The sequence below is a fragment of the Montipora capricornis genome, chromosome 9 (assembly GCF_036669925.1).
Source record: "Montipora capricornis isolate CH-2021 chromosome 9, ASM3666992v2, whole genome shotgun sequence".
NCBI classification, from domain to species: domain Eukaryota; kingdom Metazoa; phylum Cnidaria; class Anthozoa; order Scleractinia; family Acroporidae; genus Montipora; species Montipora capricornis.
The window spans coordinates 30,827,197-30,839,696 of NC_090891.1; the positions used below are offsets into that span (position 1 = coordinate 30,827,197).

The 12,500-nt window shown below is 39.5% G+C and overlaps 2 protein-coding genes across 2 annotated transcripts in view; one reads left to right on the forward strand and one right to left on the reverse strand.

The window, feature by feature from the left end:
- Window positions 1-143: 143 nt before the first annotated feature.
- Window positions 144-10,196, forward strand: LOC138014944 (protein kinase C-binding protein NELL2-like). The gene is made up of 9 exons (XM_068861840.1): window positions 144-307; window positions 2,900-3,209; window positions 3,840-4,134; window positions 4,360-4,425; window positions 6,583-6,690; window positions 7,787-7,903; window positions 8,344-8,449; window positions 9,066-9,250; window positions 9,706-10,196. Exons 1-9 carry the CDS (start codon window positions 235-237, stop codon window positions 9,790-9,792), a joined length of 1,347 nt encoding a protein of 448 aa, XP_068717941.1. The 5' UTR covers window positions 144-234; the 3' UTR covers window positions 9,793-10,196.
- Window positions 10,197-10,958: 762 nt separating this feature from the next.
- LOC138014943 (THO complex subunit 2-like) overlaps window positions 10,959-12,500 on the reverse strand; it is a 38,815-nt gene continuing 37,273 nt past the window's right edge. Inside the window, exons 44-46 of the mRNA XM_068861839.1 lie at window positions 11,954-12,085; window positions 11,802-11,866; window positions 10,959-11,452 (exon numbers count right to left, since the gene is read on the reverse strand). Of these exons, the coding sequence (XP_068717940.1) occupies window positions 11,416-11,452; window positions 11,802-11,866; window positions 11,954-12,085 (234 nt within the window). The 3' untranslated portion in view covers window positions 10,959-11,415. The remainder of the gene's footprint in view (window positions 11,453-11,801; window positions 11,867-11,953; window positions 12,086-12,500) is intronic.

The window sequence follows — 12,500 nt, forward strand, 5'->3', positions numbered from 1 at the left end:
TTTTTATTGACTAAGTCGAAATATGACTCCCACTTGGTAAATCGTGATCATACAGTGCTGTGAACATTGCCCAACATGGGCATTACGTCTTTTGTACGTCAACGAAAAGATGATGCCACGCCCTTTGATGAAATAAATACTCCCGCTTCTTGACCCACAGGACAAAATACTCAGACAAATATCTCTTCGTGTCGTTCATCTTTGGTTTGGTGCCTTCATATTCAACATTTAGTGATGGACCAATTTCGCGGGGTTTTCTCATCAGCAATTCTGGTATTTTTCTTACTAGGTGGAACAATTTCATTCGGTGAGTCTTAGATTTTTGTCTCTCTGAAACCCAAAGGAGCTGTTCGAATTATGAACCGCGTACGAAAAGGAAACTGGCATTTTCCTTTCATTTCGTAGACAAAACGGTTCTCACCGTTTAAAATCACTGATATGTCATTTCTGTGTTTCTTTCTGTTGTTTTTGAATGATGTTTGATAAACATCTAACTAACTTGGCAAGATTTCACCATTTAATGGCGGCATATGAGGGGATACTGTGGGAATTGCGTGTCACAGGTCTTGCGAAGCCTTCACCACATACACCAATTTCGTTTCTATTATGTTAAATTTAGACACATTTTAATTTGGATAGCCCTTGCTTTACGTGACGTCAGTTTCAGGGAGTAACCGTAGAGTACCGTGTCATATTTTAACGATTCCTTGTTAAAGATACCTATATTCAATGTAAAATGGCTACAAGGCTCCTCAACGTCTAACATGGAGGGTAAAGCGCGTTTATCGGGCGAAATCTTGTGAGCAATGCGTGTCATGGTGTGTGTGTTGACGCGGTATTTTTCAACGGTGTTCTCATGACATGGCCAGCGAAACAAACGACGTTGAAAACTGAGCGTGATATGGGTGGTATTTGTTTTTAGGTCAACAAGTGAAGAACGTCACAACAAGGCCATGGGTTAACTTTTCCTTTCCTTTTTGCAATAAGAAAAGCCATTGTTGTTCCAGCAATCATTGATTCAGTGCATAGAAGAGAAAAACACCGCACTTGCTTAGAAATTATGGCAAAGTATTTCTGCTTTAATGGTTACACATTTTTGGGAAGACCGTTTCTTGATTGGTATAGTTGTTGTCGGTCAAATTGGTGATCTTCGTTTTACCTGAGTTGAATGTGCTCTCCAGCTAGTTTAAAGCAACTATCAACCCCCAAAAAGGATTGAAAACACGTATGCTTTTCCTCAAGCTCTGTCTTACGCATCTCAACACATTTTCTTAATGTTTCGTATCAAATTCTCGGTTTCTGTATTCATACACTTATTTCCATTTCAGTCTCAACATTCAACATAATAAGGGAACAAAGAAGTGCATTATGCACTTACCGGAACTTGAACTCGGAACCGCCAGATCTACAGCCCTGTGTCTTCACCACTACACTACAACGACAAACATGCTCCACATACCACAGTTCTTTTCATTATTTACTTTTCTATAATAAGCCAATTAATGATGAAATGGTATATGAAATGAATCATATGAACTGCGGATATGAAATCAAGTGAAGCTATGATCTTCGCAGTTATGAATGCAATTTTTACAATTGCGTAGAGAAGCCTGAAAAATTCAGGACCCCGTTGAAGTCCTGACTGAATTTTTCAGGCTTCTCTACGCAATTGTAAAAATTGCGTTCATAACTGCGAAGATCATAGCCTCACTTAATAAGCCAATTGATGTCCATGTATAATAATCATGTAACCTAAACCCAATTTTCTCTGGGCTTAATTTTAATTAGGCTCCAAAAACAGTTTCTTCAATCCATCTGAGTGTGTATTCAACATAGGTAAAATGAGGATCACCAATTTAACCCAGGTAAAAAGGAGGATTCAACCTGAGAACGGATTTTACCGGCAACATAGCCACTTTGCATAAACTCCAGCAACTTATCGATGAACAGAAAAACAAATGAAGCCGATTATCTGCTTCAGCAGGACCTTCATTCCACCAGTTCCTAAAAATTCACATCATATCATGGATCATTGAAAAATCACAAGATTCTTTTTTCCTGCTCCAAATTATGTAAAGTTGTCAGTGCTTTTTTATTTCTTTTTTGACGAGGCGGTCTTCCTATTATAATAAGTCCATAGTGCAGAAGTCTGCGACTCTTGCGGCGAAATTTACGTGTAAGATATTTTTAGAGCGTCTGCGGACCAATCAGATGGGTTGTGATCAACAAGCCCACGTGGCAAGGCAAAAGGCGAGACATTAACACTTCTAGGTTATGGACCAATGATTCTATTATTCACAAAGTGGACGGAATTTGTTTGCTTACAGTGACAATAATACAAGGGAACATATTTCTACATTCACACTATTATTCTACTCTTTAAGGTGGCTCAAAACAGTTTGCAACACATGCCAAGACTTCGATTTTGGTGTGTCATTATAGCCACTCTTCATCAGTTGATGCTACAATCATGGTATCAAAAAACTACCCAATCACTGGTGAACACGTTGGTATTATTTTTGTGACACAATAGGTTACCATAGCGATACTATAACCTGCTAAAGACACCCTTAATTTCAGCTTTAAGCGCTTATATTTCAAAAACCGCACGGTGAAATTTTTTCTTATAGCAGAATTTTGATTAGCAGGATAAAATAACTTTTGGCAAAGTTTAAAAAAATTCTGTACATGGGGTTCAGAGCCACCTAAAAGTTTCAAAAAATTAAGACGGCTCTGAACCCCATGTACTGAATTTTTTTAAACTTTGCCAAAAGTTGAAATAAACCAATTTATCTTGAAATAAACCAATTTAGGATCAGGTGTTCTTCGAATAGCTTTAACGTCCCCAGGATTGTTTTGTTGTTATTATCATGACGTTACTTGATTGGTTCTCTTACAGACCGCAGTCTCGTGGACGAAATCAATATGTTCGACGCAGTTGGCCTGTTGAACAAAAGATTTGATGGTGTGACTCAAACTGCTGGACAACACGCGAACAGCAAAGCCTTCGAATTCACGCAACAGACAAAAGATCTTATTGCAAATCAGAAGGCGTATGACGAAGCCAATAGGCTTATCCACGAAAGCCATGATTTCTCGATCTTCGCATGGGCTAAAATTGCTTCAAATCCTAACGCCATTTATCGCAACACCATCCTTTCAATATCTTCCAAGAAGGGAGATGAATTGTATCTATTGGTCATGATCGAGTAAGTGTGATATTTGTTTTGAGCGCTTCAAAATTCGGACACCGCTGACTTAACGCCAGTTAAGAATATTAGAAAAGTCATCGGGTATTTAACATTTATTTTAATATGACTCCTAAGAGAAGTTTTCCTACAATAGCTATTACATAAATGGTTGCAGCGAGTCACAAAGACCGAAGAAGGGTCTGTTTCAAGGTTGCATAGAACTGACAAGATTATTAGTGGTCCCAAGATCACGACAATATTGATCTTCTGCGAACATTCCCTTACTGTTCGTGACTGGTGCTTGTGCTGAGGTAAGGTGGAGAAGTTTGGATATTAGTTTCTTGTTTAACAAAAAAGTGGCGGATCTCTCAGTGTTGAGGCTCAAAAGTAGAGCTCGCGCGCGCACTCGAATTGAATGAACATTCCCCGGTGCCCTCCTCATATAATTCCCAGCGAATCTAATGCCTCAAGAGGATAATATTTTAGAATTTCCTTCATTATCCCAATGCACTGTTCTGTATTGCATCACTGGGGCTGTCATTTTACCTCCTATTTCCTAGGCAAACCAAAAATAAAGAATGCTTTCGTCATGTTTTCTTAGCTAATATTAATTATTTTGGTATTTACTTATTTTTGTGCTCGTTTCAGGGGTCACAGCCGGGGCACGGGCTTAAAGGTTACCGTATCAGTTCAGAACAAAGACAAATCTCGTAAAACCCACAAAGGTGACACTGACAGATGGTTTAACTACAATCAATGGCACAAGATTAGCGTGCGATTCCAAGACTCCGAATCACTTATTCGAATTTTCGTTGATGACGAGATGGTGTTAGTGGAATCTTTTGAGGGATTCGACATTTTCCCTGACGGTGCGCAACTTCGCTTGGCCCAAGTGTATGAAATAGACGTGGAAAACACGGGAGCTATTAAAGGCAGATTCACGGTTAGTTACGTTCCAGGGAAAAGTTTTTTTTTTTCATGATGCGGGAGAAGCTTTGCTTCGTAGTGAGGGGCGAGAGTTACGAACAAATGACTGCTTCTACCATTGTATTGATTATTTTGTCCGCGGAGGCCACGAATGCATTTCCAGTTCGCTTACCAATTGATCAACCTTTCAGTTGCTTGATGGATTGATTGATTGATTGATTGATTGATCCCTTGTCCGCAGGGAGATCTTCAAGACGTCAAATTTATCAGGGGAACATCCTTAGACGACTGTCCTTCACCTAACACGGTAGGTGACTTCAACGAATTTTTTTGCATACTATTCCATCATGTATACGTATACCAAATGTCAGTCACACCGACATTCTGCCAAAATAAAAAAGTCTTATTTTTGATAGGCTCTTCTTCTACTTATTTTGAACATCTGGATCTCTATATATGTGAAGTGCCTTTTGGTAAAAAGAAATGAACGACCCGGTGTCCAAACTTTTAGTTTTCGTGTTTACTTGATCGTCTTTTTCGTTTCCTTATCCATCTTTCCTCACCCACTCACCCAAAAATAAAATGTAGTTTCATAGTAGGAAAACGCGAGTTTGGTTTTTAAATGCATCAATCGTGCTATACGTTTGCCATGGTGAATTTAATTCACAAGGTGGGCGGTTGTAATCCTTGTCTCCATCTCCGAGAAAGTAAAATATAGTTTAACGGTATTACTGACGCAAGTGAAACAGAAACAAGACGCCTATAAGAGCGTATCCGTGGGATGCACAAACAGTTAACACAAATTGTCCAGTTACAGTGAACTACGACTACGGGTAAACTTCGGAAAATGTGGAGAGATTAGCAGAAAGATGAATCTGTAATTCAAATAGAAGTTATTTGTTGTAAAAACAGAAAGAGGTTCTCTTTTGTTATTACTGCTACAACCGGTAAATTTGCAAATGTAAATAACGAGGCCCTATAAGGTGGTTACTGAGTTCCCCCACCCCTCCCCTAATGGGGTCTCAACAATCAGCACCGCAATACTAACAGAACGTAGTTTTACTAAAGATTTTTGAGGAATGTCATTTTAAAAAAGTGAGATTTCTTTGGAAAACTGACTGGAGATGGGCCGTTTCATTCGTTTGCTTTCGTTTGTGTATAAAACAAAACAGAGTAATATTATGTGTTTTTGTATTTGGTTGTTTAGGCTTTCTTCCTGAAATCTGTTCTAGGTGGAATGGATTTAGTTTTCGTTGTCGAATGTCATTGACTTGACCTATCACATTACTTAGTCTGTCTACAAAAGTTAAGCCCGTTCGGATGGGGTTAGTACTTGGATGGGAAACCACAGCGAAGTCCCCGTAACGACGTTATCTATTTTTTTTAAAGTTGATTTGATTTTTGATTTTGTTTGGCCTTCGAAGGCTATCTTCTTATCTCCTTTCTGCGTCTTTTTTAATTTCTGTAATAGAAGCAATGGCTTCATTTTCTTGTTTGTTTGGTAATATCATTGACCAGAGCACATGAGCTTCTGCATTGACATGATCGATTTCCAATAAAGCCCGTTCATGGACCACTGCTTGTTGTCCCCGCGGAAGACTTCTAATCTTATTTTATTTTATTTTTACTTCCTTTCCTTTACTTGATTTCATTGTTGTTTTTGGTTGTTAAAGGCTACTTCCCAATCTTCTTTTCACGTTTTTTGATTCCGGTATTGGGAAACAAACAGTGCCGTTGCTAAGTGGGTGTTAACTCACACTGCATGTGAGCTTTCTGGGCCTGATTGCCACTTCTCTGTTTTTCTTTTTTCTTTCACGATTTATTTTGTTGTTATTTACATAACCGATTGTGTATAATATTACAATTGGGACAGTCTTTCATCTCCACAGAGGATAGGAGATGAAAGAGCCTGGGAATGAGAGGCTGAAGTTTCCAAGAAGTTAAAGGCGTTCGAGTGGGGGTTCGAACATAGCAAATCCCAGTCACAATGACATTGATTTTTTTTTTACTTGACGTATGATAATTTACGGGACTGGTCGGCATATTGTGCTACATGGTTTGTGAGCAATGCACAAATTAAATTAAATTTAAATTTAACATCGAAATAAAAGGGTACTATCAAGTCCATAGGAAACAAAAAATAATGTTGTTCGAATAAGCAGGGAATTTCGAATAACTGACCGGAGTTCGAATTAAGCATAGTAAAACCACACAAAAAATTGGGTAAATGAACATTATTTCGAAATAGCGGGGAATTCGAATATCCTCGAGTTCGAAATAACTGGGATCAACTGTAGAGACCATTTGTCTTCATAGACTTTTTCGACGATGTTTTTGTGTCACCGATTTTTCGTCGTTAACTTTAAAAAAAACGTAGGATCTCAAACGAATCAAGCACATGCTACAATACAAGGAAAGGGAAAAAATCTTAATATGCTAAATTAATATCCATCTTCCTCAACAGTGCAAATGTAATGATCTCGTTGGAAAAAGAAATTGTGTGATGAATGGCCTCAGGTATGATTACGAGCAACGCTGGAAAAAAGACAAATGCACCACTTGTGACTGCAAGGTAAACCTGGAAATTAAATCACAGATGTTGAGATTAATTAGAACAAGAGAGAGGTTACCGCACGGATTAGCTGGAAACGGGAGCTCCTAACTGGAAAACGTCTATGTGCAGATCAATGAAGCGGTTAGGCAGCAGAGCCGGCGTTGGTAAAGGCTGGTTTACACAAGCGACGCAAACGCAACGCAAATACCGACGCAAGAAATGAAAAATTTTCCATTTGCTTCCGCTTGCGTTTGCATTTCTTACGTGTGAACCGGTGTAACGCAAACGCAAATACAAGATGAAAAATACTAGCTCCATGTCTCTTGTCCGCCATCTTGGGATACTCAAATTCCCGTGCGTATTTCAATGTGCGTGCGTTTGCGTTCGACGTGTGAACTTCCTTTCGCTTTTGCCTGTGTTTGCGCCGCTCGTGTAAACCAGCCTTAAATGTTTCAAACACAAGTCCGCCATTTTGAAAGAAGAGCGGGGTCGGAGCGAGTGGCAAAGTGTAAGTTGATCGTCTTCTTCCCTGGAACATTTTTTTTTTCATTCTCCACAGCTCTTCATCATTTTTACTATCCAAAATGGCGGCATTATCCCATTCGATTCCCGTCAAAATACGTCTGCTCTGCAAGCTATGAAGCGGTTAGATTCTAAAGAAACTGTGGTGCTGCGTCGGTGGGGAACGAATTTTATCAAACGAGAAAGAAAGATTTTTGAGATGACAAAGGGCTTGCGGTCGAAACGTCACCTCAGGGTTAGGGTTGGGGTTACCTTTATCAAGTAGATTAATAAAATCAATTTGTTATATTTAGAACAACTTTACCGTCACGTTTTGAGCGCCACAAAACAAGAATATCATTGGTTATTAAAAGGGCAAAAATAATCGTTTTGCACGTGCGGCACGCATGTTAGAACTTGTTTGTGCGGTTATCTGCGTAGACATACGAAAGAAAGTAATACGATAGTGCAAAGTTATCTTTTGAGGTGAATAATATGTCGTTGAAATTTTCCACAAATGACCAAATTATTACTCATTGCCGTTACAATAATTTTCATTTTCTGCAAGACAGTGGTTTTGTTTTCCATTGACGATGTGATAATTTTTTTTTAGTCGGGTCAAGTTATCTGCACTCACACGTGCCCAGTCTGCAATGATAATGGCACGATATACTTACATGGGGAGACCTGGAAACAAGCCACCAACAGCTGCGTGGACTGCCATTGTGAGGTACCATGACAACTCGGTGCTGGTTTTTTTCAAGAGCTATGTTTCATCATATCTACGGCATGTATTTCATGATAGTAGCCCACGTATAGGGCGCAAACCATTGCCATAAGCTTTGATTCGTGAGGAAAGCCTACGCTTTAAATAGGCTGATGAATCATTGGATAGTTAAACAATTACTCTGGATACGTTATTTAAAAAACATTCTACTTACAAAAACTCAGTATGGGTTACTCTTCATCCAATTTGTGTGCGACATAAGTCTAAAATTGTTTAACACCATTATGAAGCAACAATACAACGCGTTTCCATGAACAAAGCTTACAAAAGAATCAAACGTTATCTTTTTAGCATGACATTATCCTCCTTTTTGCTTACTTTTTGGTTTTACTTTTTTATTCATTACATATACTTACATTACTTATTTTTATTTCTTGCTAAAGGAAGGTAACTCTGTTTGTTCGCCACCCTTTTGTCCATCAACTGATTGTACAGGCAAATCTGGGGAGCTTGTTGTTCCTGAAGGAAAGTGCTGCAAAGTTTGCAAAGGTAATCTATTTAACTCGAGTTTTCTCAAAGTAGAGTATTAGTGAAGAATTTTAAGTTACTAGATCCTGTTTCATTCAAATGTAAGTAAAAAGACGGGTTTTAAATTTCAGAATCAAATCACGGAATTTTTATCCATCGTGGGATAATATGAGATAAGGGCGTGTACACCCCCCCCCCCCCCCCTTCCTCCGCGAAACTCATACTCATTTAGAAAGAGATGCAGGGTGGGGATGGACCACGACAACGGTCGCAATCTAACGAGTTTTGTCGCGTGATTCTTAATGCAAACCCTGTGATAAATCGTTCGACCCCATTACTTAAAAAGGGATTCTGTGACAAAATCTAACGCCTGTGGCTGGTTAAGTCTTGTAAATTGTTTTTAGAGTTTTAAATACAAGCCAGCGGGACTTAGCGCGGATGGGAAGCCAATTTGTTGAAAAAGTGGCGCAAGATTCCAGAATCAATCACCAACATGCAATCAGGGCAATATTAGGCCGGTCACGGGCTCGATTTCTGTTCAAACTTGCTTCTTTTTACGGTCTTTTTACGTTGTTTGGTTCACTGTTAACTGTTCTCGTATTAAAAACACTTCCATTACTATCGTTGTTTTCGGCAGAGGACCAATGTGCGGGAACAGGCAAAGTATACGATAAATGTGGCTGCCAACGAACTTGTGGGAACTTTGAGTGTAAAACGTGTTCCGAGGGCTGCTTCTGCCCGGAGGGGAAGGTGCTGAACGATCATGGCCAATGTGTTGATCCTAATGCTTGCACATGCACGTATAATGGCAAGATTTATCAGGTAGGTGTGGTGCGGCCGACAAAAAACGCAGACGTAAATCATTCTTGGTTTTGAAAGAATAAAGAAGGAAGTAAGCTGGCAATGTATATTGTTATCCACAAAATTTTTATCGTGTTCCTTTCCACCAGTACAACATCGAAGCCCTTGTAGTTAACGTTTATTGGGGTAGATATTTACCAGATAATTGTCAAGAATTCGTTTTACGGCTGTCAATAATTCGAACTATCGAAGGAAATTTTCCAAGATGGTTTAAATCATAAAGAAAATGATTTCTTAAAAAGTTAGCGCAGCCACATAAGCGGTGCCTTTCTTACAGTATTCTAAATTGACGTTAACAGAGAATTCAGGAATTCAGAACGAATAAGGGAGTTATCGATAATTGTTGCAAAGATGCTCCCAACTGTTTATATTGCTAACCCAGTTTTTTTCTCTATTTTTTTTTTCACCTACAACAGCCTGGCACACAGATCGGAGGAAGTTGCAACATCTGCTGGTGTCTCTTGGGAAAGATGAAGTGTATGAATTTGTGCAACTTTGGATGAAAAAGCATTTCGTATATTAGAAGCTATCTATTGATGCTTAAATTAGGCAGACAACGCAAGAATGAGAAGCGTAGTAAGCTACAATCGTGGACAACATAAAATGAAAAATCAGTAACCTCCCCCCCCCCCTCTCCCCAAAATCAATGATGAATCCGCGCGGAAGTTGAAGCCCACCACTTTTTCATCATTAAAATTGAGGGGAGGGGTGGTCTTCATTTTCTATTTGAAATGTCTAAGATTGTAGCTAGGGTTGTTGTCTAGAATTTGTACAAAGAGGAAAGGAAACTAAAACAATTTTTTTTCCGTCGAAAAGATCGTCGATTTATTACAGAGCGGGTATCAGTGATTTGACTCCATATAAAGATTACCTTTCATTGCAGATATTAAATCATTATTTCCATTCACGAGTCGTCATTTTCTTTTGTTGTGCACCTTCGGTGTAGTTCAAAGTAAAGGAACCATCACGAAAAAAAAAGTATAGCGGGAGTTTTGGTCCCTCCAATTGACCATTTTCGAATTCTCACGGCTGGACTGGATCTAGCATGAAATGGAGGCTTATGCGGGGCAAATCTTTTCAATTGCAAATTAATTTGCCCGCATTAGCCTCCATTTCATGCTAGATCCAGTCCAACCGTTAGAATACGAAACTGGCCTATTTTGAGCAGTCTCAGTTCGCTTTTTGATCATACACAGATGTAAGACCAGAGGCTTACGCGATGAGATTAAAAATAGTTGAAGCAAAGAAGAGAACCTGGCCGACAATAGCGTCGACAGAAACGTCACCTAGGTCTTTCGCGATTCCCACTTTGTTCACCTCGTGCAACGTTAGCGAGGTATCCTAAAAATACATTGGTGCGAGTGGTTTCAGAGTGAAAATAGAAAACAAAGATTCTGTTGCGTGCTCATGTTGTTGTCAAAACCGGCTCAAATTTGGTGATGCGATAAAATTCGTGCTGCTAACCAATCAATAATACTCTTGTTGTGGCGTTGCTTCTGCCGCTGTTGAGGCGTCGTTTCTTAAAGTCTCTAACGCTCACCGCTACGCAAACCCTCTTCCTGTTTCCCATGGACAGAAGATTGCATGGGCGGTCCCCCCCCCCCCCCCCTCTTTGGGTCACGTGATGGGATCTCAACCAATGGGGAGGACGAAGAGATGATGATCCTGGTTTTTGTTCGTGAACTAAGTAACTTTATTCAATCATTTCCTTTTGGCTGCACATGCAATTACCAAAATACTTCGTGTTTTTCGTTACAAAAGTATCTAACATGGTACATCTATTTTACGCCACGATATGAATACGACGGGTAATTTCTTAGAGATAAAAACTACTTTTAAAAAAAGTACGGTAACTTGTTTTATCTAACAATTGTTTTCATTAGCCTACCAATCAACTAAATTCATGCCAGATGTAACGATTGGCCTGTTTTTTGTTTGCTTTGCTTTGTAAGAGTGGAAAGCCACCAAATATTTGAAAAGTAAAACTCAAACTTTGAAAATTCGCTCTTGTAAATTCGACTTAGTATATGAAAGTAAAGTTTGATGTGGGAGTGTTATGAGTTTTTCTTCCTCGACGTGACTTGATTGCGTGACAGGGTTGCGGGCGATTGACGTGACATGGACGATTATGTTCTGCGACTTCTTGATGCTGATCTGGAATGGGTGAAAAGTGTCAAGGAAGAGTCTCGTTTTTCAAAATGCCACGTAACTTAGGTTTAGGGAACACTTAGTGATCCCTCTGTCCGTTGCACGATAAGTCTCCCCCTCACTTCCCCTCGCATTACATCCCACCCCTGTCTGCAGTTTCTCTGTCTACCTTATCTGGCCATCTTTTCTTTGCCTGGATAGGACAGTACTGGACTTGGTGAGGGAATTTTGAGGTTGCAAACCACACCTGGACAAACACTCTCGAACATGCTGCAATTGCAATGGCACCCGCCAAGGAATGCATTTTCCATACTTCAAAGATAAGGACGTCAAAAAAATTTGTTACTCTATTTATAAAGGATATTGTTTCTTGGACCGTTCATCCTCCTTGGCTTCGGAATCTTTGACTTCAAGGTGACGCGACTCTTTCTAAAAAGCAAAATACATTTAGACAATTTAACCGGACATCGTAAAGAGGAGGGGTGAGTTGGGACGTAGCACGTATAAGTGAGCTACCTTTTTGCTTGTCGCTGTTTTGCCTTCCTTGTCTTTTTCCCGTTCTTTGTCTTTGTCTTTGTCTTTGTCTTTCTCCTTTTTCGCTGGTGGCGAGGCATCCGGTGCTGCTTTCCGCACGAGCTTTACTTTGGGCTACGAAAAAAAAAAATCCAAGGAGTCTTTTAGTTCTTGGTTATCGCCTTCTCTAATACTTAGGTTCCTTTTCTATTCAGTGGATACAATAACGACACCTACGGGAAATCAGGCGTGACTGATGATTCTCAGTGCATAAATAACTAATGTCGTAACGAGAAAGCTCAACGCAAGCTGCAACATTGCAGCCAATAGACCTATTTCGATATATTTAAAATTCAGTCCTAAACAAAGGGCATCATCTCGAGGCTCTGGGGAATAAATATAAGGATTTGTATGAGTTTATTCCCCAGAGCCTCGAGATGATGCCTTTTGTTTAGGACTGAATTTTAATACATCGAAATTGGTCTATTCCTCTTCAAAATTTCGTTCGAGAGTCGGCAAACTCTTCAACAAAAGATTTTTTATCGTTAAT